The sequence below is a fragment of the Carettochelys insculpta genome, chromosome 5, assembly GCF_033958435.1.
Source record: "Carettochelys insculpta isolate YL-2023 chromosome 5, ASM3395843v1, whole genome shotgun sequence".
NCBI classification, from domain to species: domain Eukaryota; kingdom Metazoa; phylum Chordata; order Testudines; family Carettochelyidae; genus Carettochelys; species Carettochelys insculpta.
The window spans coordinates 114,749,170-114,776,196 of NC_134141.1; the positions used below are offsets into that span (position 1 = coordinate 114,749,170).

Consider the following 27,027-nt stretch of genomic DNA (forward strand, 5'->3'; position numbering starts at 1 on the left):
ATACCTAACTTTAAAGATTCAGTACCAAGATTATTTCAATTTATATTCTGTCAACTGCCGTATAGGAGAAAGATATCTTTTAAAATATCTGTTTGCAGATCAATATGGTAGTGGTTTTGTATTGTGTGTCTTATTAAAAAAAACTGGATCGTGTCAGTATGGATTGAATCTATGGTTTTGTTTTCTTATCTTAAAAATTCCAGAGAGAAACAGCATTTTTTTTTCCCTTTTGTTTCAGGAGTAGAATGTGAAGATCTTATAGAAGAGTTGCTGTGTTGCCTCATTCAGCTCATTGTTGAAATCCCCCTTTTGTAAGTGTTTTTTTACAGTATCTCTCTTCGAAACTTGGGATGTGTACTCTGGAGGGAATGTGTTCCTCATAATTTCTAAGCTTACTGTGCAAAAACCAGTTAATGTATTTGAACGTTATCTGACTGCAAAACCATCATGTCTAATATAAAGGGTGATAAATTGGTCTCTGGATCTCATTTGAAGTATTTTGCTGTCCTAGATAAACTGCAGGCATGCAGCCCTCCACAATCCATTTGTTCTGTCATATCCCATTTTACTTGGTAGTTTAATTTTAATGCCTGTACAGGACCTCTGGGAGTACATAGAAATCAGATACTGCACTTTGCAAAGGTGTAGTGTGCATCTCTTTTTGCTTGGGCTAAATTCACTGTTACGGTGGGCACAGGGTGAGTCTCAAGCACTTTCTTCGATTGAAGGCTGCCGTTACTAAAGAAGATGCTAACTTGAAACTCTCTTGAGTGTCAGAATTATAAGTGTGCCTGCCTGCAGCATAGGGATACAACACAATGAGAGAGAGAGAGGGAGACTTCTTGTGTCCTAAACTTATGCAATGTCCTGGGTTTTTAAATTGAAGTTACGTTGCTCTTTATAATCCAAAAGGTAATGTCGATAAGCCTAACTTCCAAACAGCAGTTGAACTGAAGACTGAATAATAAAAAAGTGATTGGGCGTCCTATTTCCCTAGATCTCCAGAAATCAAACAGATTTGGTACCATGTTTATGGGATACTGTGTGTTCAGTTTCTTCTATGTAAAAAATCATACATTGATTGCATGTTGAGCTGAGTGATATGCTGCAAAACTTCCTTTACTAAGACTGCCTTTTTGTTCTGTGTTTGTACAATGCCTAGCATTATGGCGTCCTGATCTAGGACTGGGACTCCAAGGTGTTAGGATATTTCAAGTAATAGGTTCTTTATATTGTAGCCTCATTTTTTAAAAATGGAACTTATTGGCTTTTATTTAAAATAATAATGGGTTCCCCATACTAGTCTCTCTTAATTTTATACTTCATTCTTTCAGTAGAAATTTTAACAAGGCAGTTTGGGTCAACATTAACTCTTAATAGCTGTGTCCACACGTGCACGCTACTTCGAAGTAGCGGCACTAACTTCGAAATAGCGCCCGTTGCGGCTACACGCGTCGGGCGCTATTTCGAAGTTAACTTCGACGTTAGGCGGCGAGACGTCGAAGTCGCTAACCTCATGAGGGGATCAGAATAGCGCCCTACTTCGACGTTCAACGTCGAAGTAGGGACCGTGTAGACGATCCGCGTCCCGCAACGTCGAAATTGCCGGGTCCTCCATGGCGGCCATCAGCTGGGGGGTTGAGAGATGCTCTCTCTCCAGCCCCTGCGGGGCTCTATGGTCACCGTGGGCAGCAGCCCTTAGCCCAGGGCTTCTGGCTGCTGCTGCGGCAGCTGGGGATCCGTGCTGCAGGCACAGGGTCTGCAACCAGTTGTCAGCTCTGTGTATCTTGTGTTGTTTAGTGCAACTGTGTCTGGGAGGGGCCCTTTAAGGGAGCGGCTTGCTGTTGAGTCCGCCCTGTGACCTTGTCTGCAGCTGTGCCTGGCACCCTTATTTCGATGTGTGCTACTTTGGCATGTAGACGTACCCTCGCAGCGCCTATTTCGATGTGGTGCCGCGCAACGTCGAAGTTGAACATCGACGTTGCCAGCCCTGGAGGACGTGTAGACGTTATTCATCGAAATAGCCTATTTCGATGTTGCTACATTGAAATAAGCTATTTCGATGTTGGCTTCACGTGTAGACGTAGCCAATATGTGTGATTACTTAGCAGCTTGTGCCTAACATATATGCATTGCCCAAATTGAAATGTAGTCAGCTCTGAAAGAACAACAGTGGAATCTAGTGGTTCCTCAATTTCTTAGAGAGTGTGTGGCATAGGTTCTCACTGTAGTCGGTGTGGTATGTTGATTGTAATGCTATTCAGCATGCAAGGCACTACAGTGGAATCGGTGTTCCTGATTTTTCTCAGATTATCTGTTGCTATATGCATTTCACTTCATTGTTTCAGACTTAGCCTGTGTCTACACTAAGAGAGAAATTGTATTTTTTTTTTAAATAAATTTGACTATTTAATCTCAATATTATGAATTGGAATTAAGTGTCCACAAATCTTGAAATTCGGCCCACCTTTTCTCTGTGTCGAGTCTCTGCGTCCACATTGCCCGGTGGAGGTTGGACAGCGTGAGCAGTGCATTGTGTGTACCCATACCACAGTGCCTTAGCCCCGGTTGCTTGTGGGTGTTTCATGTTGAATCCCAGAATTCCAAGCACTGTCCCAGTATTCAGAGCACTAGTAACTGCGTGAAAACAAACTGGAGATTGGACTGCCACATCAGGAAGTGGCACAGTGTAAGCATGGATCCTCAAATGCTTCAACTCATAGCATGCATTGTTTCAGCAACCACACTGGCTGTCATGCAATTTTTCCTTCAGTTACAAAGCTCCATGACAGTTCAGTATCATAATGGTGCTGTTGCTGCTGCTGCTGATGATGATGACAATGTTTTGGAAGAGCAAATCTCCCAACTGCGGTCCAAGAACTCAGAGCTGCTGGCTGCCCTGAATGCATTGGTGACAGTGGAGCAGCAGTTTTGGACTTGTGAGACCAGCACACACTGGTGGGACCCCATTGTTTTGGAGTCCTGGGATGACCAGCTGTGGGTGCAGAACGTTCACATGGGCAAGTCCACTTTTATGGAACTTAGTGATGTGCTGGCCCCCACCCTGAAGTGTGGCCGCCTTTAGCGGTTCAGAGGCGAGTGGCAATTGCACTGTGGACGTTTGCAACACGCAATGGTTACCAGACAGTGGCAAATCAGTTTGAGGTGGGCAGATCTACAGTGGGGTCATTGCTTGGTGATGGAGGTGGCTCAAGCAATCTGTCGGCATCTCCTCAGGAAGACCATGAACCTGGGAGATGTACAGGCAGTAGTGAATGGCTTTGCTGCCCAGGGGTTTCCTATCTGCGATGGGGCACTTGATGGCACGTATATCCCCATCATGACCCTGGACCACCTGGCCTCTGAGTATGTGAACAGAAAGGGATACTTCTCCATAGTATTGCAGGGGTTGGCAGACCACAAAGGTTGTTTCACCAGCTTCAACATTGGCTGGTCAGGGAGTGTTCACAATGCGTGCATCTTCCAAAATTCTGGACTGTATGGGAAGCCCCTGGTTGGGACTTTTTTCCCTGATTGGAAAATCGCAACTGGTGATGTGGAGGTGCCTATTGTTATGTTGGGTTTACCGTCTGATCCCTTGTCTTATGAAGCCCTGCACAGGAGTCCTGGACTCCAGCAAGAAAAACTTCAGTCACAGACTCAACATATGCAGAATGGTGGAATGTGCTTTTGGGTGTTTAAAAATGAAGTTCAGATGTTTATTGACCCTTTGAACCTTCCTGAAACTAATGTCCCCACCATGATTGCAGCGTGTGCTATTTTGCACAACATATCTGAATCCAGGCAGAAGACTTTCCCTTCCATCTGGAATTCTAAAGCTGAGGTCATAGGCAGGGCTTACGTGCAGCTGCCTACACAACCATCCGCCAGTACTCACGCTGAGGCAGCAGCAATAAGGGACACTTTAAAAATAGCTTAATGAATGATATGTAATGCGCACGCTACCTATGTATTTCTTTGACATAATGCCAATAAATCATACCGTGTCTTAACGAATGAATGCTTTTGCTTGGTGGGAGGAGGTTAAGTTGCAGTAAGTAGAATGCATGTGGTGGTCTGCTGTGCCTTCAGCCTTCCTGCAGCCCCCGGTTCCCTCAGCTGTACTTCTGCTGTGGACCAGGTAGTATCAGTGGGCAGCTGCGCCTTCAGCCCTCCTGCAACCTGCCTACTTCTGTCAGCCACACGTTTGCTGCAGACCTGGGAATATTGCTTGGGGGCTGTTCCTTCAGTCCTTCCACAACCACTCAGTTCCCTCAGCCACACATCTGCTGCAGACCAGGGAGTATCAGTGGGCAGCTGTGCCTTCAGCCCTCGCTTAACCACCTGGTTTGATTTGTGTTTCCCCCCACACTCCTGCATGCCATGAAATCACACCGAACTCAAAGGAATGATTTTATTTTTTGGGGAGGTGAGGTTTAAGAGGCAGGGAAAAGAAACCTTCCCAAGAGTGCTTGCATAGCCTTTTGCAGGGGCCCTTGGGGCTGGAGTGGCGGACTGTCCTTGCCTTCCGACCCCACATTTGAGGACTGCGACAGTGCGGGGTGGGCAACCTTTCCTCAGGGGAGTCCAGCCAGCAGGTTTCAGCTTCTGCAGTGCTGTGTTGGGAGTTCCTCTGCAGCTGCAGCAGGGAGAGCAGGACCTCAGTTTGCCGTGACTGCTCTTACGAACTTTGCTGCAGCCTCACTCTGTTTTGCTGCTTGCTGCCGATGGAAGTCAAGCATTCTCTGGTTGAACTCAGCTTGATTCTGATGCCACTGAACTGTACTATGACGCCGCTGAGCAGTGTCCTTTGTCAGCTTGGTGGGCTCTGATTCAGTCTTTTCCATGTGCTGCAGGATATCATCCTGTTTTCACTTCTTTCTTCTGTTCCTCTCTGCTATGCTGGGCATTGGCTCTGGAAAATGAAGGTCAAAATTAACATAGAATTCACATAGTGTGCTTTGAAATGGAATGAATGCGTCCCTGTGTCTACTGTCAGGGAAGATTACCTTTTTGAAGGCTGCTAAAGGCTTGTTAAGGATGGGATCATAAGCGTACATTTCACAGTATGTCAGTTGCCATCACTTACCCAGCACATTTCTTTGTGGAAATGGTAATCTATAAGAGATTGTCCGCTTTTCGGGGGAAGGGTAGGGCTGCACAGCACGGGTAGCTGCCAGGTGTTGTCAGGGGTGTTCTGTGGCAGGGAAAAATTTTTTCGGCTGTTTCTGGAGCAGTCTTCCCCAGTGATCAAGCCGCGTGAAGGGGATTGTGGGGAAAGGTTTGATTACTGCTGCATGGATGGCTGCACTTGGGAGGGGGGAGGTTTGATGTACAATAAAAGTAATATAAAGAAAAATAAAATAAATGATCCAAAGAGGCTGAATGTAGAGGGACACGGAAAGGGAGCTGTGTGGTGCCAGGGAGTACTGAAAAATATAAAAATAAATGTTTGGTATAAAGGGACATGGGAGGGGAGATGCCCAGCAGAGCGTGGCTGCCGCTTGGCACCAAGGAGTCCTGAAAAATCAAAGGAAATGACGGGGGAAATAGACATGGGAAGGGAAGTGCTTAGCAGAGCCTGGCAGCTGTGGGGTGCAGGGGATTCCTGAAAAATGAAAATAAATGCTGGTTGGAAAAGGACGTGGCGGGGAGAAGCCCCACTGAGCCTGCAAACAACATTGGGGGCTGGGTAACAGAGTGCTCATGGGCTGCCATAGGCAAATGTAAAGAAGCAGGAAGCATGTTTTTTAAAAAAAAAACAAAAAAAACCCAAAAAAAAAAACCCCAAAAATATGCAAATTCTTGTGCTTGTGCAGGCTGCCAAAGACGACGACATCCTAAAACTAACAGACATGGAGAAAGATAATTTATTCATGCTGTATGACCAAAAGCCTGGAAAATTTTCTAAAATGCTGTATTGGTGCCATAATACCAGATCTCTATCAGGTTGCCTGGTATGGTAAGGTGTGCTATCGTGGAAACCGCAACAAGTCAGGCCTGCCGAAGGACCTTGTGGGGAAAAAAAAAATGCAAGAGTGCCTGGATGAAGCCTTTGAGGAGATCTCTGAAAAGGAGAAGCACTCCATCCCAAGAAACATTAACATGCTGTTCTGAGGGGCACAGAACTATAGCTAGCAAACCCGTACCCACACCCAACCCGCTTCTAGCATGCAGAATAAGTACTCGCCTGAACTGCTTGTTCCAGGGGGCTCGGTGTGCAGTGGAATACCATGGAGGGGACCGGTTCCGGGTCTATGGTGAAGAGCTCTGGGCTGTCTGGCAGAACTTCCTTGGACCTCTGCTCACTGCCTTGTTCCTCTGGGCCACCCAGCTCCTCCAGGCTCACCCTGAATGCCATACAAGGGCCACCAGAAGTGTCATAATTCAGTCCAGGCTTCATGGTGGGGTCATTCCCCATAAGCATGTGTAGCTGTGCATAAGAGTGGCACTAATGTGGAGCTGCCGCGACCACTAGTTGACTTCCCGGACTTTTTGATATGCCTGCTGGAGTTCTTTCACCTTCATCTGGCATTGAATTGAGTCCCGGGAGTAATGTTCGTTGGTCATCTTGCGTGACATCTGATCATAGATTGCCATGTTTCTCTTGGCCACTGAAGTCTCTTCACCACTGACTAGTCTCCCCAAATCACAAGATGATCAAGAATCTCCTCCTGGTGGGTCCAAGCTGGGGCTCTCTTGTGACCCCGAAAAGTACCAGGCAGATCACTACCCTGAGCGCTCATGGTTTCAGAAGGTGGCTAACAATGTAATTGTTACTGTTGCGGTGCAATGCAACGGGCAAAGAAATTGTTTCATAATGGATGTCCTTTTATATTTGCAGGGCAGGGCGCAGCTAAATTCCAAATCCAGTTCTAATTCAGATTCAATCAAAATTTTGCAGGCTTCCTGTGACCTTCTTCCTGTGCACCTGGGTAGAGGGCATCATACAACAAAGTGACCATGCATGGAGGGTCACCGTGTAGCTTTGTGGGGTACATATGGGACACTTCTGGAGGCTAATAAATTCTAATTAAGGACATGGTGCTTCCCCAATAAAACCTTGATTCACGTTTTTAAATTTGAAATTGATGCTATACCAGTCCCATAATACTGATATTTTATAATTGGTATTACAGCTTTGTAAGTTGAGATAATAGTATTAACTGTGACGTTTTAATATCGCACTAACTCCTTGAAATTTGATTTTTATCTTGTAGTACAGACACAACCGTAGTGCTTACATTGCCAGTTGCTCTTCTGGTTGGAATCTGACAAATCTGTTTGCTGCCCTGATAAAGATTCAATTGTTTTTAAAATATTGTGCTCATTAAATAGAATTGTCTGCATCGAACTAGTGTTTTAGGCTGTCACTGTTCAATGAATTAATGGTATGATTTGGAGTTTGTCTGCAAAGCGAAGAGGCATTGCCATGGCTTCCTGAGGCTGTTACGCTTTTTATTTAGAACAGATTACAGGAAATATTAAGAGGTGAAAGGGCTGAGATACATGGAGACATTCCTAAATCTCATATATTTTTGTTGGAAAGCAACATTGTTGTGTGGAGTCCAATGTCATGTATTCTATCATTCTAGTTGAAAACACATTCTACTTCCAAATTTAACTTAACCCTTTTCAACTGCTGGACCCTGTACCAGCATCTCTACGTTCTCAGTGTAAATGTGGCTTTCAACAACAAGCATATTCACAAATAACAGTGTCGGGGAAAAAAAACCCTAGTCGGTTGGTTGAGCCTTTCCATGCTGTCAAAAAAACATTCAGCTCTGTTGGACTAGGGTTACCAGATGTCTGATAGTCTGGAAAACCCAGCTGAAAAGGGATTCTGGCAGCTCAGGTCAGTACTTCTGTGTGGGCCTTTAAAAGGATCCCTTCCCAGCTCCTCGTGGCAACCAAGAAGCAACCGGTATGTCCTTCCTGTCATAGGCATATGGGTGTCCTAGGGGGCTCTGTGACTTACCTCTGCCCTGAGCAATGACATTGCAGCTCCTAATGCCTGAGACTGCTAACCAGTGGAGCTGTGGGTGCACAGCGCCTGCAGGCAGGGGCAGTGTGCAGACATGCCTGGGTGCACCTCCATGTAGAACAGGGATGGGCAACCGTGAATGGGCTGCATGAGTGACCCTTTTTCACCTCTGTGGGCCTCAGCTGGCTGGGGCCCCAAGGTCAATCTTCTTCCCCCATGTGCCTCACACACTGGGGCACTAGAGCCCTACACTTACCTCTTCTTCTTCCTCCCTCCCAGCACTTACAGAGCGTGCAAATAGCCTGATTTGGGCTACATCCCTGCTCTTTCCCCTCCTTCACAGAACTGGAATGCTCTGGGAGTGAGGGCGAAGACCAGGGACAGTGTGTGGCTCAGGAGACTTGTGGCTCCTCTGAAAATGCTGGGAGGGAGGAGGAGCAGTAGTAAGTGTTAGGTTGTGGTGCCCCAATTCATTAGACATGCCTGGAAGAGGGAGGCAACCACACATTTCGTGGCCCACAGGCGGCTGCATGTGGCCCACAGGCTGTCCACCACTGACCTAGGAGCTGTAGGGACACGCTGACTGCTTCCTGGGAGCTGGTTGAGATAAGTAGCGCCTGGCACCTGCTCTGCTCACTCCTGCCCTGCCCACACACATTCCATACTCTAGCCCTGAAACTTCTTCCCAGAGCCTGCACCTCAGCCCATATCCTGCATCACCTCAGTAGCTCGGAACCCCTTGTCTCCTGCTCAGAGCCCTCTCCTCTACTCCAAGCCCTTCATTCCCAGCCCTCCACCCTAGAGCCTGCACCCTGGTCTGGAGTCCCCTCCAGGACATTGGAGTATCCTTTCTGGACCCACCCTGGAGCCTGCCCCTCCAGGCACCCCAATGCACCCACTCTCCCCCACTCTGGCCTGGTGAAAATGATGCAGTGAGGATGGTGGGAGAATGAACAAAGTGGTGGGAAGATGGAGCCAGTGAAAGGGTAGGGCCTCAAAAGGGGTGAAGTGGGGCAAGGAAATTCAGTTTTGTGGAATTAGAAAGTTGGCAACTGTATGTGGGGAGACATTATAGTTTAGTTTCCCATGAGGTATGTCTACTCTGCAATTAAAAACTGTGGCTGGGCTGTGCCAGCTGACTCGGGCTCTCATGGCGCTTTAATTGTGGTGTGTCAGTTGGAGTTCTGGGACCCTCTGACCTCACAGGGTGCTGGAAACCAGGCTCCAGACTGAGCTTGAATGCTTTATCCTGTAGTTAAACTGCCCATTAGTCCAAGCCCCACTAGCTCAAGTTGGCTGGCACAGACCAGCTGTGGGTATCCAATTACAGTGTAGACTTACATTGTTTATGTTAATAATCTGGACTCTGAGTAATACACATGCAAAATATTTTTACATCTAGATCACAGGTTCTCAAACTTATTTTGCAGAGGCCCTTCCTCTCCCTGTGTAAATATGAGTCTGTGGCTGCCCCCCACTTCCAAAAAGTCATGACCCCCTCTCCTCTTGCATGCCACCCTTGCTTCCAGGGTGCTGCTGGTGACAGTGCTGCCTTTGAAACTGGGCATCCAGCCAGCACCTGCTCCTCTCAAACCACTCAACTCTGAAGACAGTGCAGAAGTAAGACCTAGTCTGAGACATGCTGAGCTGTATTTTTTAGTCGAAATATTCCTAAGTTAGTGTATTAAGATGCTGATAGTTTTGACAAATCTTAAGTACAAATCTGGATACTTAAGAAACTGTTCATTTTCTTTACCATGAACAATGGAAAACTGCTCCAGTCAACAAGTTCTTTTGCAGGTCATTTGATGACGGCTAATGAATGGAAAACTGCTCCTTTCACTATACACTAAATGGGGCTTGGGGGGGGAATCCTCACTGAGGATTTGCTCTTCGTTTAGTTTTTTTTCCATATTTATCTGTTGTCGAAGGTTGCTGCCTTAGTAGTTATAACATCATCCAGAAGGAACCCAGAACTATAACCTGTACTGTGCTGCTTTTGAGAAAGATGCGGTAGTGTTGAAAGGTTATTTATTTATTAATTTATTTGAATATAGTACCTTCAGATTTTTATGCAGCTCATCAGTTTCTTTGCCAGCGAAAGTGTTCTCTTCTCATAATCCAGATTTGCCAAATCAATGTTTTCTCTATTTTGAGTATAAAAGAAAGAAATCTAGAAAATCTACAAGTTTGTATGAGAATATTGGGAAGGCCAAGAGATTTCAGTACAGAGTTTGTCTAAATGGACTAAATAAAATATTCAGACTTGCTATGATGCCTGGCCTTCCAATAGTAGAAGGGCTTGAGGACCATTCTGCCACATGTTGGGCAGCTTCTGTAGTGTTTGTTATTGCCTCTGTAGTTGTGATCTGTAAATTTGCTTCTGGATTTTGAAGTGTGACTTCCATAGACCATTTGAGTTCCAATGGGGAATCCAGATTGGAAGCTCTGCTTAGTAGAGCACCCATTAGCAGAAACCAGTATATCCAGTACAAGGTAATGCTCTACTCTGGGGTTCTGGAAAGTCAATTTCATGAAGAAAAGGTTATTTATTGATAACTGTTCTGCATATATTACTGCTTTACATCTGTACATATATTGCATTCCTCCCCTTATTAACAGGTTTTACTGAACTGTCTTGGAGAAGCTGGCAGATAGTTATATAGTAGTCTCCTGATGTCCAGAATCCAGGACTGGAGTAATATTTTCATGTCCTCCAGCTGCTTTACTACTTAAATGGTTCTATGGCTTTCCTGGCAGGACATTTGACTCCTACAGAGGTGGTACATTCCACATAGTTACTGGAAAGTAACGCTTGTAATTTCACCCTGTTCTGTAATTCAACTGTAAGACAAACTGGGGAAGACATCTTGGTGAAGGTGCAATCTACGGGATCCCTGAAAGCTTCAGTTTGAATCAGACAAAGACAATTGAATAGGCACTTTTGAGGCATGTAGGAGTGGAGTTTGAAAAGTGCAAGTGGACATTGTAGCCTCCAAATGTGTTTGATCTGTTTATTTGGGAAGTTTTTACAGGTTTACAAATCATTGCCATATAACTGTCTGAGACTAGAGGATGATCATTACAACCCTGAGATTTTGTTTAGAGAAATGTTACCCAATAATTAAATCGTCAGCTCTCTCAATTTAAATAATGTGTTTATGGTGATTTTATTAAATTGTGTGATTACACATTTATCAAACAAAGCATATCTATCAAATGTTAATATTAAAAAAAAAAATTAGAGGGAGATGCTGAGTTTTTGTGCAGGCAAATGTACTTTGCCTGAGCATTGAGTAAATGGTTAAAAAAAATTATTGTCCTCTGTTTTGGTGGATACATAATTGTTTGTTTTCCATAACAACTTCTTTACCACTTGTCTGTGGCTGTACTACTTTCTTGAGTGAGAGCTTACCAATAGTCTAGCAGCTGCTAGCTGATAACAGAATGTTTGTTTGTTTCTTGGTGTGACCCGTTCAGTAAGAAGTCCCAGTAGGATTAAAAGAGTATCATTTGGAATAGATAGTCAACAGCTTGTAACACTTGATTATGAACCACATCCCAGTATTGCTCTAATATCCAGGCCTGTCTAACATATAAGCATGAAATCTCCTCTTTACATCAGTTTCTCTAACATTTATCCTCCTTAAATCTATACAGACATTTTAAACTGACTTAGTGTAAAGTATGATTGAAACACTATCTGAGATGTTTTCTGTGATCATGTCACAGATTTAAGCTGCTGGTCCTCTTTTCCACATAAAATTGTATTTTTCCATTGTAATTTATCTATCCAGATTGTTTGTTTCAAGGGTGTTTTTGTTAGGAAGTGTGTATGCAAAGATTGATTATAAATTAGTAATTTTTTCCCTAATTAACCGGATACAACCCCTTCTATTAAAATTAGCTTCCAGGATACAGCAATTTTCTAGAATGTTCGAGAGCTGTAATGATTGAGAGTGCTCAAAGGTACTGGTACACAACATTCTTGCCCATAAATTAAGGAAGTATGGATTGGATACATGGACTATAAGATGGATAGAAAGCTGTCTTGACGGTCGGGCCCAATGGGTAGTGGTCAATGGTTCAATAACTGGATTGACGTCGGTTTCAAGTGCAGTGTCCCAAGGCTCAGTTCTGGGGCTGGTGGTGTTCAACATCTTTATTAATGACCTGGATGAGGGACTGGATTGCATACTCAGCAAGTTTATGGATGACACCAAGCTAGGGGAGAGGGAGATAGAATCCAGAGTGAACTGGATAAATTGGAAGATGGGGCCAAAAGAAATCTGAAGTGGTTCAACAAGGAGAAATGTAGGTTACTGCACCTGAGACGGAAGAATCCCAAACACTGTTATAGGCTGGGGACCGACTGGCTAAGCAATCAGTACAGTGGAAAGGAACCCAGGGATTATAGTGGATGAAAGGCTGGATATGAGTCAACAGTGTACCCTTGTAGCCAAGAAGGCCAATGGCATATTGGCATGCCTTAGGAGGAGCATTTTGACCAGATCTAGAGAGGTTGTTGTTCCCCTCTGTTCAGCACTGGTGAGGCCACATCTGGAGTATTACATCCAGTTTTAGGCCCCCCAGTACAGAAAGGATATGGATTTGCTGGAGCAGGTTCAGAGGAGGGCAACGAAAATGATTAAGGGGCTGGAGCACATGACCTACGAGGAGAGGCTGAGGGATTTGGGTTTATTTAGTTTGCAGAAGAGAAGACTGAGGGCTGATTTAATAGCAGCCTTCAACTTACTGTAGAGGTGCTCTAAAAGGGATGGAGAGAAACTGTTCTCATTGGTGATAGACAGCAGAACAAGAAGTAATGGTCTGAAGTTACAGAAGGAGAGGAGTACATGGGATATTAGGAAAAACTACTTCACCAGGAAGGTTGTGAAGCACTGGAATGTGTTGCCTAGGGAGGTGGTGGAATCTCCATCCCTAGAGGTTTTTAAGTCCTGGCTTGACATAATCATGCCTGGGATGACTTGCAGTTGATCCTGCTTGGGGAAGGAAGCTGGACTCAATGACCTCTTGAGGTCCCTTCCAGCTCTGTGATTCTATGATACTTGGATACATGGATAAATTAAAATTAATTTTTTATTTTTAAATAATTTAGAAAAGCTGTTTTTTCAGCCTAGCCTAATATTAACATATGTGCTCCCGCAAAAGAAACAACAGAAACCTATAATCCACCTTCTCATCTGAAGCATACAAAAGCCTCTCTCAAAATTTAAATGGCACCAGATGTCTTGATGCTTGTCGGAAGAGGATCCAGAGACCCCCACTTTCTTGAAATTAGTCTACTTGAGGACTGCTGGCTGCCTTGTGTACCATCATGAAAGTTGCCATTATCTGGGTCAGAGTGGATGACATGAAGGCTCATAGGACAGTATGTGTCCAAGGTAGACTGGGCCTATATTATTTAAGACTTACTAATGAGACCTTCAGTTATCTTTGCTGAATAATGGGCAGCCAGTATGTCCTTCATAAATGCTAAGTGGAAAAGCTTTTAACATTTAAAATTTCTGATTTCGAAACATTAATACAGTTAATGCTTTCAGATTATTGCTCTTCAAATATCAGCACTATATAGTCACGTAAGATGCGAGTCATTGTGCAGTGCTGTTTGATTCATGGATGCCTTAAGTGCGTTACAGATATTGCTTTTCTTTTGGTCTTGTTACTGTGAACACCCAAAAGTGCAGAGCTGGGTAAAATACGGCCCATGGGCCAGATTCGGCCAGATGCAATGGGGAGCCTCAAGCAGGCGCCATGCCTGCCCCACCTCAGGAAAGAGCTGCAGTAGCCATGACCTCACGGGGCAGAGGGCTCACATTTCCATTGGCTGGTTTCTAGCCGATGGGAACTTCCTGTTTGAAGCACTCCTCCCTCTCCCCTCAGGCTCCTGGGTATTCACAGAAGCACATGGCCTCTGCCATGGCCAGGTAGTCAGTCAGCCTTCAATTTGAAACCAGCTGGGATGCTGGCTGGGAGTTGCCCAGGTAATTCTCCCAGCCAATTCCTGACTCTGGCCTCCCACGCTTACATAAGCTTAATCCTCTGCCCCCTCCTCTACCCATACCTTGAATAACCCATAATCTTTGCCCCTCCTCCTGCATCCATACCCTCTTCCAAGTCACAAGTGTCTCCAGCTGTAGGTCACAGCCCAAATCCATGCGCACCAATCCTCTGCCCCAGGTCACAGCCTCCTCCTGCCTTGGGTTACAACCCAAACCCCTTCATATCCCCTCCTGCACCCCAATCCCCTACTCCAAGCTCTTTCCTGCATACAACCTCCATCCCAGATCTGTCCGGCACCTCCTTCATTAATGTCATGGAAGAGTGTGGCCCTGGACTACTTTCCAAATTTTTGGAGTAGGGCCCCCCATGAAAAATTATTGCGCACCCCAACAAAAGTGTTTTTTATTAAGAGTTATTACATGGTCCATTGTATTGTACTGCTTAAACATGTAATCAATATGCTTTGTGTAGCAACTGTTAGTAACTTTGTTGTAAGGCGGAGTTCCAAAAATGGTAAATTATAGAGGCTTCTTTCAGCAACTTGTTAAGAATTGGTATATGTAACAGAACATCTGGTTGTCATTAGTACATTTTCACTTCATTAAGAACTATAAATACATACTGGGAAAAAATGAAATACTCTGATCCAGTTACACCATTGATAAGCAGCATCCCATAGTGCCACTGCAGGTTTGTGAACATTTCCATTACGTACCGTTATTTTGTGCAGTTTAATAAAAACCTGCTATTGACTAAAATTTTCCAGATTTGACAAGAATTAGGACCATTTTCAATGTAGTAAGGTTTTACTGGTTTAGGATGCACTTTGCATTTCTTGGGATTTAAAAATTAAATGTAGCAGCTGGCAGGTTCACGGAATGTTCTAGATACAGTGCCTTTTGAGAGAGATTGCAAAGTTATAGCATGTATTTATATACACTTTATAATTTCATGGCACTGTACAAAACCTGCATAAATACATAATTAAAAATGTAATTCATTTTTTCTTCACTGCTCCTATGAAATGGAGAAGGTTCTGTGTGTTTTCCCTCCTTCTTATGTTTTTAAAAGGTTGCTGGATTGGATTCTAGTTTTGGTACTCCCTCAAAATAATGATAAATACTTCAATTTAGGTAGAGACCTGCTCAGGACACTTTACCTATATCATGATAGTTGTCATATTTGGAATTGTTTGGTTATAACCCTTTAGTTAAACAAATCTTTCCTAATAATTAAAGGGAGAAGTCCTCCTAGTCTGTTTTATTTTGGAATATAACCAGTATGGGCAGAGAAAGAGAGTGTGCAGAATACAACCATCAGCATGCTGATTTCAAATCTCCTTCCAAGGTCACCGTACTTTTCTGATGGTCTACCATAAATACAGTTAGCAAAAGACTGTAATGTTACTAGTGGTAGTCTGGTGATGAATATGTAAGATATTTCTGTTCTGTCTCACAGGCTTGGCTTCCCCTTTAAGGAAACCTGGGGCCAAGTGGGCACTGCAGGGCACGGGCTCTGGGAGGGGGTCTCGTAGAGAGTTGGGGCAAGGAGCTTGGAGTGCTGGATTGTGGCAGGAGTTCACCTTCAGCATCCCCCCTGCAAGCAGCTTTTGGTGGAGGCATGATCAGGTGGCTATGCTGCAAGCTGGCAGTCTGCAGGCACTGCGTCCCCCGCAACAGTTCCCAGCAGCCATGATTCCCAGCCAATGAGCTGGGAGTCTGAGTGAGCACCGGGAAGGGTGGACAGAAGTATTGTGCCTGTAGCATCCTGGCCACACCCCTATCAGGAACAACAGAAATGAGGAGCCACTTACAGGGTCTGCTGGAGGTGAGTGCCCCCTCCTGTGGTGCCATGTTCCTCTTGTACTTCAACCCCTACCCCAAGTCTCCTCCTGGACCCAAACTCTCTCCCACAGTGTACTCCGTAACCTCACACATGTCCCAGCCATCTGCTGGCCCTGCATCAACTACCCTATAAACTGGATTTTCTTTGCTGATTAGAAATGCCATTTTATTACATTTGGGGGTTGGCGAAGTGCTGGATAAAAGAGCATGAACTGTAGCTAATGATCCCAGCTGGGTGTGATGGAGCTTAATTATGATGCTAGAGCTCAGCTTCAGGAGATGAGTGAGGATAACTTAAATTTGTGAACTTGGTAAAGAAGAGTGACCCTGAAAGGACGAACAAAGGCAGTTCCCTCTCTGGGATGGGCCTGTGGAAATCAAACTGACCCAGAGAGAGCAGGGAAGTCCAGTTTCCTGCAACTCCCGATAGGATCGAATACCATCTGTGTCAGCCCTGTTAGGTATGTATCCAACCCGTTCTTAATTATCTCCAATGACAGAGATTTTACAACCACCCTAGGCAATTTGTTCCAGTAATTAACCAGCCTGACAAGAAATTTTTCCAGATGTCCAATCTAAACCTTTCTTTCTGCAAAATAAGCCCATAGCTTCTTGTCGTCTTTTCAGAGGCTAAGGAGAAAAATTATTCTCCCTCCTTAGAATCATAGAAGAGTAGGACTGGAAGGGACCTTGAGAGGCCATCGAGTCCAGCCCCCTGCCCTCATGGCAGGACCAAGCATTTTCTAGACCATCCCTGAAAGCCATCTATCTAACCTCTTCTTAAATATCTCCAGTGATGGAGATTCTACCACCTCCCTTGGCAATTCATTCCAGTGTTTGACCACCCTGACAGTTAGGAACTTTTTCCTAATGTCCAACCTGAACCTCCCCTGCTGCAATTTCAGTCCATTGCCTCTTGTTCTGTCCTCAGAGGCAAGGAAGAACAAGTTCCCTCCCTCTGCCTTATGACACCCTTTTAAATACCTGAAAACTGCTATCATGTCCCCGCTCAGTCTTCTCTTTTCCAAACTAAACAAGCCCAATTCTTTCAGCCTTTCTTCATAGGTCATGTTCTCTAGACCTTTGATCATTCTTGTTGCTCTCCTCTGGACCCTCTCCAATTTCTCCACATCCTTCCTGAACTGTGGTGCCCAGAACTGGCCACAATACTCCAGCTGAGGCCTAACCAGTGCAGAGTAGAGCGGGAGAATGACTTCTCGTGTCTTGTTCACAACACACCTGTTAATGCATCCTAGAATCACGTTTGCCTTTTTCGCAACAGCATCACACTGTTGACTCATATTTAGCTTGTGGTCCACTATAACCCCCAGATCCCTTTCTGCTGTACTCATTCCTAGGCAGTCCTTTCCCATTCTGTATGTGTGACACTGATTGTTTCTTCCTAAGTGGAGCACTTTGCATTTTTCCTTATTAAACTTCATCCTGTTTACCTCAGCCCATTTCTCCAGTTTATCCAGATCCTTTTGAATTATGACCCTATCCTCCAAAGAAGTTGCAACCCCTCCCAGCTTGGTATCATCTGCAAACTTAATAAGTGTACTTTCTATGTCAATATCTAAATCGTTAATGAAGATATTGAACAGAATCGGTCCTCAGACAGACCCCTGTGGAACCCCACTAGTTATACTTTTCCAGCAGGATTGAAAACCATTAATAACTACTCTCTGGGTATGGTTATCCAGCCAGTTGTTCACCCACCTTATAGTAGCCCCATCTAAGTTGTATTTGCATAATTTATTGATAAGTATATTATGTGAGACCGTGTCAGATGCTTTACTGAAGTCCAGGTATACCACATCCACCGCTTCTCCCTTATCCACAAGACTCGTTATTCTATCAAAGAAAGCTGTTAGATTGGTTTGACATGATCTGTTTTTAACAAAGCCATGCTGGCTGTTCCCTATCACCTTACCACCTTCCAAATGCTTGCAGATGATTTCTTTAATTACCTGCTCCATTATCTTTCCTGGCACAGAAGTTAAGCTGACTGGCCTGTAGTTTCCCGGGTTATTCTTGTTCCCCTTTTTATAAATGGGTACTATATTTGCCCTTTTCCAGTCTTCTGGAATCTCTCCCGCCTCCCACGATTTACCAAAAATGATTGCTAAAGGCTCAGATACCTCTTCTATCAGCTCCTTAAGGATTCTAGGATGCCTTTCATCAGGCTCTGGTGATTTGCAGACATCTAATTTTTCTAAGTAAATTTTAATTTGTTTTTTTCTTATTTCAACTTCCAAGCCTACCCCTTTTTCACTAGCATTCTCTGTCAGGCATTCCTTCAGATTTCTCAGTGAAGACCGAAACAAAGAAATCATTAAACATTTCTGCCATTTCCAAATTCCCTGTTACGGTTCCTCCCTCCTCACTGACCAATGGCCCTACCCTCTCCTTAGTCTTCCTCTTGTTACCAATGTATTTGTAAAAAGCCTTCTTGTTTCCCTTTATGCTTGTAGCTAGTTTTCGCTAATTTTGTGCCTTAGCCTTTCTAATCTTGCTCCTGCACGCTCGTGTTGTTTGCTTATATTCATCCTTTGTAATTTGTCCTAGTTTCCATTTCTTATAAGATTCCTTTTTTATTTTGAGATCACGCAAGATCTCTTGGTTAAGCCAAGGCAGTCTTTTGCCATGTTTTCTGTCTTTCGTACACAGTGGGATAGCTTGCTTTTGGGCCCTTAATAATGTCCCTTTGAAAAACTGCCAACTCTCCTCAGCCGTTTTTCCCCTCAGTTTAGCTTCCCATGGGACCTTACCAACCAGCTGTCTGAGTTTACCAAAATCTGCCTTCCTGAAATCCATTATCTCTACTGTACTGTTTTCCCTTCTACCCTTCCTTAGAATTGTGAACTCTATGATTTCATGATCACTTTCACCCAAGCATCCTTCCACTTTCAAATTCTCAATAATTTCTTCCCTATTTTGTTAAAATTAAATCTAGAACAGCTTCCCCTCTGGTAGCTTTTTCAATCTTTTGGAATAAAAAGTTGTCTGCAATGCAATCCAGGAATATATTGGACAGTCTGTCCCCTGCTGTATTAGTTTCCCAACATATACCTGGATAGTTGAAGTCCCCCATCACCACCAAAATCTGGGCCCTGGATGATTTTGTTAGCTGTGTAAAGAAAGCCTCTTCCACCTGGCTAGGGGGCCTGTAGTAGACTCCTAGTAGGACCTCATCCTTGTTTTTGACTCCTCTGAGTCTAACTTTCAACCTGTCCATCTCCTTCGTCCATCTCCACCTCTGTCTAAGTGTGTACATTTTTAATATACAAGGCAACACCTCCTCCCTTCTTTCCCTGTCTGTCCTTCCTAAGCAGGCTGTACCCTTCAATACCAACATTCCAATCATGAGTATTAGCCCACCAAGTTTCTGTGATGCCAACGATATCATAGTTGTATTCATTTATTAGTACTTCCAATTCTTCTTGCTTATTTCCCATACTTCTTGCATTTGTATATAGGCATCTCAGACATTTGATTTGGTCTTGCCTCCCAGTTTTGCCCTGGCCCTTTTTTTACTCTCCCAGTGTAGCCCATACTCCCTCCCATTTCAAATTCATCTCCCATGTATTCATGCTGTCCACTTACCTGCAGGCTTTGCTCCCCTGCCCCCGTCAAACCTAGTTTAAAGCCCTCCTCACTAGGTTAGCCAGCCTGTGTCCGGATATGGTCTTCCCCCACCTCGAAAGGTGAACGCCATCTCTGCCTAGCAGTCCTTCCCGGAAAAGGATCCCGTGGTCAAAGAAACCAAAAGACTTTCCACAAGGCACCACTTGGAGTTGAACTCAGGATCTCCTGTTTACTAGGCAGGGGCTTTAGCCAGCTCAGTCATGGTACCCCTCTCTGATGAGTTGTGATTCCTCCTTGCAACATCCTTTTAGGTATTTGAAAACTGTTATCATGTCCCCTCTCAGCCTTCTTTTCTCCAAACTAAACAGATCCCAGTTCTTTTAATCTTCTCTCATAGGCCATGTTTTCTAGTCCTTTAATCATTTTAGTTGCTCTTCTCTGGACTCTTTGCAATTTCTCAGCATCTTTCCTAAAATGTGGTCCACAACACTAGACACAGTACTCCAGTTGAGGCCTAATCTGAATACATTACTCCTTTAGCACTGAGACGTGTTGGCACTGATGTTGATTTTTCTCCTTCCAATAGACTTTAGGTACTCTAAAGACCTCCTGGTATGAGGCATTGGAGTCACCTCTTTGGCATGATCTCCCCCTACGCACCTCTCACGGCTCATAACACACTTCTGTTTCTCCGCCCACTAAAGATGGCAAATCCCTTCCCCAGTCATGAGGAGGAACACAAGGAGTTATAATTAATTTTTAAAGGAAGGGAAAATGGCATGGTGTCTTTGACATTGAGTGATATATAGGACAAGAGAGAGGTCTAGCATAATGCGAAGATTCTAATTTTCAGAGAATAGTAACTAGAGCAAAATTTTCAAAAGTAGCTAGTGACAGACCAGCCAAGAGCCACGTGTTTGGTGGCAGCACACCAAGGGGGAGAGAGCCCAGTCTTCTCCTCATGAAATACTTATTGGCATAGAGGAAAGTCCATTGATCTCTGTGTTAGAAGATCTTTGGTTCACATCTCACTTCTTTTACTAAGTGATGTTAATGTTGGTCTGAAGCTCGCATCCAGGGCAGTTCCAGGGATGGGTAAGCAGGCTGATCGCTAGTTGACTGGTTGTTTCTTGTTGTTTTTTTGTTTGCACAGCTGCTGGGTGGAGTGGGGACAGTTCAATGCGCAGCTTCAGAAATGTTTTCCACCATGGCTGGCAAACAGCTAGGGCTGTTCTGGTTCACAGCTTAATAAGACATAACATCGATCTTCTAGAAGTCAAGTGTCACTGTGTCGATTTGTACAGAAAATCTAATTGTGATGCTTTATAAGGTCACTTTGGGCAGATATCAGAATACAGCCCAAGTCTCTAATACAGAGTATCCAAATCTCATTCAGTTTGCAACACTGCTTTTCATAATTAACGTGCCCAGTATCTTGTCTTGGCTATGTTATTTCACACAGTTTTGTCGGGGCCAGGGATACAACCCAGTAATAGCTCATTTCCTAAAATTCCAGTGCTGTGTCTCAAAAAATGTGTAATCACTGGCAAACATTGTCATGTCTCCTTTGGGGGATGGCTGCTGTAGAAAATAACCAGTTACTCCTTTAACTCCAGTGCAAGAAATGTTTACTCTGGATCTTGAAGGCCATTCAGGGAAAAAGCAGTATATGATAACCTAAATGAAAAGCAATATATGCATGGAAGGGAAAAATTAATGTTGAGTAGACAACGAGAATTGTGTCTACGTGGAAGAGTGGGTGGAAGCAGGACTTCCTAGCCAAATTTGATTGAGCTTGTCCCACCGCCATAATTGTAAGAGCTCTACAGCCATCAAATCTACAATAATTTAATTCTACAATGCCTGAAATGGGGAGAGGATACACCAATTCTTGTTTAGTCTGAACCCAGAATGAGGTCTGTGCAGTCTTATCTAACATAGACAAAGATGCCCGGCTTAACAAAAAGGAGATATAACTTTCCAGCCTGGAAAAATGAAATCCTTGCAGTGATTATAGGAGCTGTATGTAAATTGTTTAAAGCCAGTCTAGGTTTCTTATCTGCGTCTCAAAGGAAGTTTTCAAAAATATTGCTAAATTTCTTAAAATGAGTTTGAGAATAAAAATATAGCAATAGCTGAAGACATAAAACAATTCTGAGCAGGACATTTATTTTTCTGTATATTAAGTTGACCCCACAGACAGAGGGTTAATGAAATCTCATCTTCCTTAGTTATTAACCGTATTGTCAGTCATTGGTTCTATGTTTCTGTTCGGGATGTGCTGAATATTATTGGAAGTCAGTATTCCCAGAAGTTTCATGAATTGCCACCAACTTTAGGGGAAAAAAAATCCTTTTGGGGCATATTTGTTAATTTCTCATTTATGCCAATTGATGTGTTCTGTGAGGTGTCCAAACTTGATAGTACTTAAAAGGTTCGGGATGGTAAACTTGGACTTGGATACAAATGCAAGGGCATCATCTGCATAGAGCATAGTTTTATTGTCTTTTTGGTCTTTCATGATATCTTAAATATGTTGCTTTGTTCAGATGGCAATAGCTACGGGCTCTAGAGCAGCGGTGGGCAGCAAGTGGCCCACTGGGGCTGCAGCTATGGCCTGTGGACCCCCTGTCTTCCACCCTCCACTACTTGCCTCTCATGCACCAGAGCGCACTGCACTTCCGACTCCTCCCTCCCCTTCCCAGTACTTGTAGGAGTGCCGTGAATCTGCTGAGTTGCACTCATTCCTGCTTTTCCTCCTCCCTCCCACAGCTGAAACAGCCCCAAAGACCTGATCTGTGGTGTTCCAGCCCTGGGAGGGAGGAGAAGGAATGGGGGTGAGCTGGAATTAATAGACTTGCAGTGCTCCAAAAGTGCTGGGAGGGAGGTAGAAGAGTAGAAACTATTAAGCTCTGATGCCTCGGTCTGAGAGGGGTGCATGAGGGAGGGGACAGACACAGTGCTGTGGGGCCACAGGGGAGCAACTCATGTGGTCCACTCCCTATTTTTGGTCACCCATCACTGTTGTAGAGCAGGAGTGTGCAGAGTGGGGGGTTAGCCCCTTGTGAGGGGGGGGCTGAAATTTTGTAAGTGGGGTGTAGGACAATCGGCTGCTGGGTCTCACGAGGGCTATGCAGAGTCTTTGTTGGCTTCTCAAATAATGACAGCTAAGGGTTTTTCAGAATCTCCTGAAGTGGCAGTAACATCAAATTATTGACGTAGATTTATCTGAGCCATGTCTATTTGTTGCTCAGAAAGCCTTCCTGATTTATGTGTGTGTTGTCAGAGAACTCTGTCCAATCACATGGCAAGAGCTTTAGATAAAATCTTAGTCACAATTAAAGAAATTGGCCTATAATTACAACATAGCTTTAAAATCTTCTTTCACCAATTTAGGGATAGCTGAAATTATAGCTTCTCTTGGAATAGGTGGGAGAGTTTGCTCATTTTTGGCTTCATTGAGCATACTCATTAATCTAGGCGTTAAAAAATTCTGGCACAGATAAGTTCACAAACGAATGTTACAAAAAGTTCTTGGAAATTTATGAGCTACCTTTCTTTTATAGCTGGAGTTCATTCTGCAATTTTTAGAGGAGCATCTAAAAATTCCTTCAGAGAATCAGATGTTTGTAGAGACAGTCCACTAAAATAGTTATCTAGGGCATCTTTACTAATTTCCTCTTTGGCTAAATATAGTTTTGAATAAAACTGATGAAATTGCTTATTAATATCTAACTGTGGTGTATATAATGTATCGCTACTGTTTGTGAATATGTGAAACCTTGCTTTTTAGACTTTTTCCTTTAGTCTACGTGCCACCAGCTTGTAGATTTTCTTGACAGATTCCCAGTAATTTTGTTTAAATAGACGTAAACATAGTCTTTTGAGAAAACACTTGTATTTTATATCTTGAAGGTTTTGAGCCACTCTGGGGAGGGGATAGAAGCATATTCTACATCCAAGTTCTTAAGTTCCTTCACAATGCTATCTTGTGTGTCTTCTTTCCATTTGCTTTTAAAGGTGGCATAAGAGAGAACATGGGCTCTGACATATGCTGTAAAGGCCTCCCAAATTGAGGCATCTGATAAAAGCATTGGAGCATATATTTACTTAAAACTGGAAAAAGAAAAATGTCTGTCTCCTGTTGGCTAGTATTAATAAGTGATGTGTCTAACAGTAATGAGGTATTAATCTATGATCATCTGAGGAGTGAATTTCTGAAGCAGCCATCCAGTGGGAGTGGTGGGGCAAAAAACCTGACTGACTTCCAACACTGAGCTTAATAAGTTTATCGATGGGATGGTTATGATGAGACTGCCTACAGACGTATGTAGCTTGATCTGGGACTGCTAGCAGGAAATGTCTCCAGTGGCCAGTGATGGGACCTTTAGAAGGGGAGAGCTCTGAATTACTGGGTAATTCGGTTCCAGATTTGTAACTGGTGGTTCTTGCCCACATGCTCAGGATCTAACCAATCATCATATTCGGGCGCAAGAAAGAATTTTCCCCCAGCTCAGATTGTCAGAGACCAAGTGGTGGCTTTTATTTGTTTGGTTTTTTTTTTTGCCTTCTTCTTTGGCGTGGGGCTTATTTCACTTGCAGGGGAAGCTAGCATAAATAGTAGATTCTCTGTAACATGAGCTTTTCAAATAATAATTTGAGGATTTCCCTAACTTACCCAGAGGTTATGGATCTGTTACAGTAGTAGGTGCGTGAGGTTCTGTGGTTTGCAATGTACATGAGGTCAAACTAGATGATCATGATAGTACCTTGTGGCCTTTAAGTCTATGGGAGTGAGGTATTTATCTCGCCACTTTAGCTGGGGGGGTGTATACCCTTGATGCCAAAACATTCATATACAGAAGTGTGGCCAGATATAACAGTAATACAATTCGAGACAAAATTGGTCATGTATTGTGGCACAAATAATTCAATCTTCATTGTGTTGAATAAACTGAAGGAAAAAAGAACCCACCTTGTCTGTAGCTGCAGGATTACCCACTTTCTTCCATACATTCTGTGAGCCTGATTCAGCCATATATGTATGAAGCCCCTGATGAGTATTAGTGTTTTCATGTGGAGAAGATTTATCAAATACCTGGTGCAGAAGTTTAATGTCTCCAGCTGTAAAAACAGTGGTGTGGGCCATGCAATTTATACTTATAAACTTATGAAAAAAATTGATGCATAGACATTGGCAAAGATGATTATAGACTTTCCAGTTACAGGCATGAGGACAGTAAATATCCCTTCACTGTCGGACCTTGAGCTCATAGTATTAACATTCAACTTTTTATGTATTTAGTACGGCAATATCTCTTGCTTTAGAATTAAAGCTACCAGAAGTTTAGGGGCTTGGTCTATTCAGTTTACAAGTTACAAGTTCTGTCAGATCTGCCTGTTGGAGCACAGCAATGCCAACGTTCTCATTAAGCACTGAGTATATATTTTTTCCCCTTTTAATAGGGTTACTAAACCCCCTTATATTCCAGGACACACAATTATAGGACCATCATTGTTTAAAATATACCAGATAAAACCTAGTCATTTTATGAATAAATGAGAAATGGCATATTTTCCTGAGTGGAAGATAGTTCTTGCATATCTAAGTAGCAAAAATTATATCATCTGGTAATAGGTGTTAATTCTCAAGATATTCTGCAGGTGTGGGAAGGAAATGGGAGAGCAGTAGAAGGGATCAGATAGCGGGATTATATAATTATTTTTAAAGGCAAAACAGAAAAGATAGTGGTTAGAGAAATGCACATTGTATTGGGAAATAAACTTACAATCAGAGGATTCCGTTTGCACACTTGAATGCCAGAGGCAGCATCAGGATAAGGCGAAACAAGAATATCCTCAAAATCCCTGGGCTCCCAATCATTACAACTATAGCAATCACCTATTACTACTAGAGCCTTGATGCTTTGTTCCAAAAGGAAGCACCATCAAATAAAACTGTAATATATTAATACAGATCGAACTTCTCTTAATTTGGAACTCTCTCATCTGTCAACATCCATAATCTGCATGATTTTAATTAGCCGGATGTCCACTTATTATGCCTGTGGCCAAGTTTCCCATGTGTTAGCCGATGGCCAAGGATGTTTGGTGAGGTGCCAGCTATGCCCGTTTTATACCATCCGTGACTTTAACCGCTAGGACGCACTGTCCCTTCGCGGCGGGCAGCCCGGGCTAGGCTGACGGATGCCCCAAGGTCCTAACCACCCGTGACTTTAACTGCTAGAGCTCAGAGCTCCTTCGCAGTGGGCAGTCAACACTGACTAACAGGTGCCCCAATGGCAGCACTAAGAGCCTTTCCACACCCGTGACTTTAACTGCTAGAGCTCAGAGCTCCTTCGCAGTGGGCAGTCAGGATTGACTGACAGGCGCCCCAAGAGTTTGCCCCGTGGAGGCGGCACAACTCAACGCTAGGCTCTTAGTACTCTCACCTAATGGCCAGGCTTTATAGCCAAAACGGCTGAGGTTCTTTAATTGTGTTGGCTGCTTTACAGTAAACCAGAGAAACAAGTCAGGCTTATGCACAAATGGTTACCAAAATTTATTATTAAACTAGATTCTAATCATGCTAGTTACACACACAAACAAGTTACAAAGCTGAAGCCACAATCCCAAAGAAAGACAACAAAGTATAGAGCTCTATTTCAAAATATGTGTACACTAAAGATAGGAGATCAGGTGTGGGTGCTTCTTACCCTCCTTGCATCTCTCGATTCCAGCGGTGCCAAGCCAGGATCGGTCACTCAATTCCACGGAAAGACGAATAAGGGACAAGGCTCAGGGACCCTCTTAGCTGCAGAAGCCTTGGGAGGCTGTCACTTATCTGACCAGCAGATAGATAGTGAAAAGCACTCAAAAATCATGGTGCTGTAGGTCCCATACTTATACCTCTGTACTCCTTTATTCTCTTTCTCCTTTCTTATGCCAAATTGGGGCTGGTCTGTCTGGGCGACGCCAGCTCTCGCAAGAGTAGTTTACACTTGCAAGGGAGAGAAACAATAAGTTTCGACTACTGGACATTCCTTTTATTAGGGTAAATATTTTCCCACCTAGGATGTGGGTGTGTGTGCATCACGTTATTTAGTAGGGGCTAAGAGCCATGTCTGTCACAGCTTCTCTGTCTGCTGTGAGCCTAATCATTGTATATGTTCCCAGAGGCACATTGTAGCAGCACACCTGTGCTTCTCACAGCTTCAAAGGCTGTGCTGGAATTTATGTTAAGTGCCCTGTTGTTTTGGCTCCCTTGTGTTCCCAGCAATGCTGGTCTGAGAGGGGGCTGGCTGTCTGGCTACACCATGGTCCCATAAAGCTTGTTTCCAGCCACCAGTTCTGGCTCTCTGTGTTGTGTGCTGTTTATTTAGCTCTAATTTACCAGAAAGGTCTTCTAAGAGCCCAGCAGATGCGGCAATTTACTTAGCAATATAAGGACAAATTCAGAGGGTTACCTTTCTCTGTTCCTTCCGAGACACCTGCAAACCTGATATTAGGTCATTACTAGAGGTTTTCTATATCAGTTAGCGTGATCTTAATAGTCTTGATATCATTTCAGTTCTTCAGAACCTGACA

General features: G+C 43.7%; 1 protein-coding gene across 4 annotated transcripts in view; it reads left to right on the top strand.

Annotated features, from left to right (window-relative positions):
* The window catches only part of DYM (dymeclin), a 416,064-nt gene that overhangs the window by 48,034 nt on the left and 341,003 nt on the right, over nt 1–27,027 (top strand). For all 4 annotated transcript variants that reach the window (XM_074995795.1, XM_074995794.1, XM_074995797.1 and 1 more), the window contains exon 6: nt 239–311. In XM_074995795.1, the coding sequence (XP_074851896.1) occupies nt 239–311 (73 nt within the window). The remainder of the gene's footprint in view (nt 1–238; nt 312–27,027) is intronic.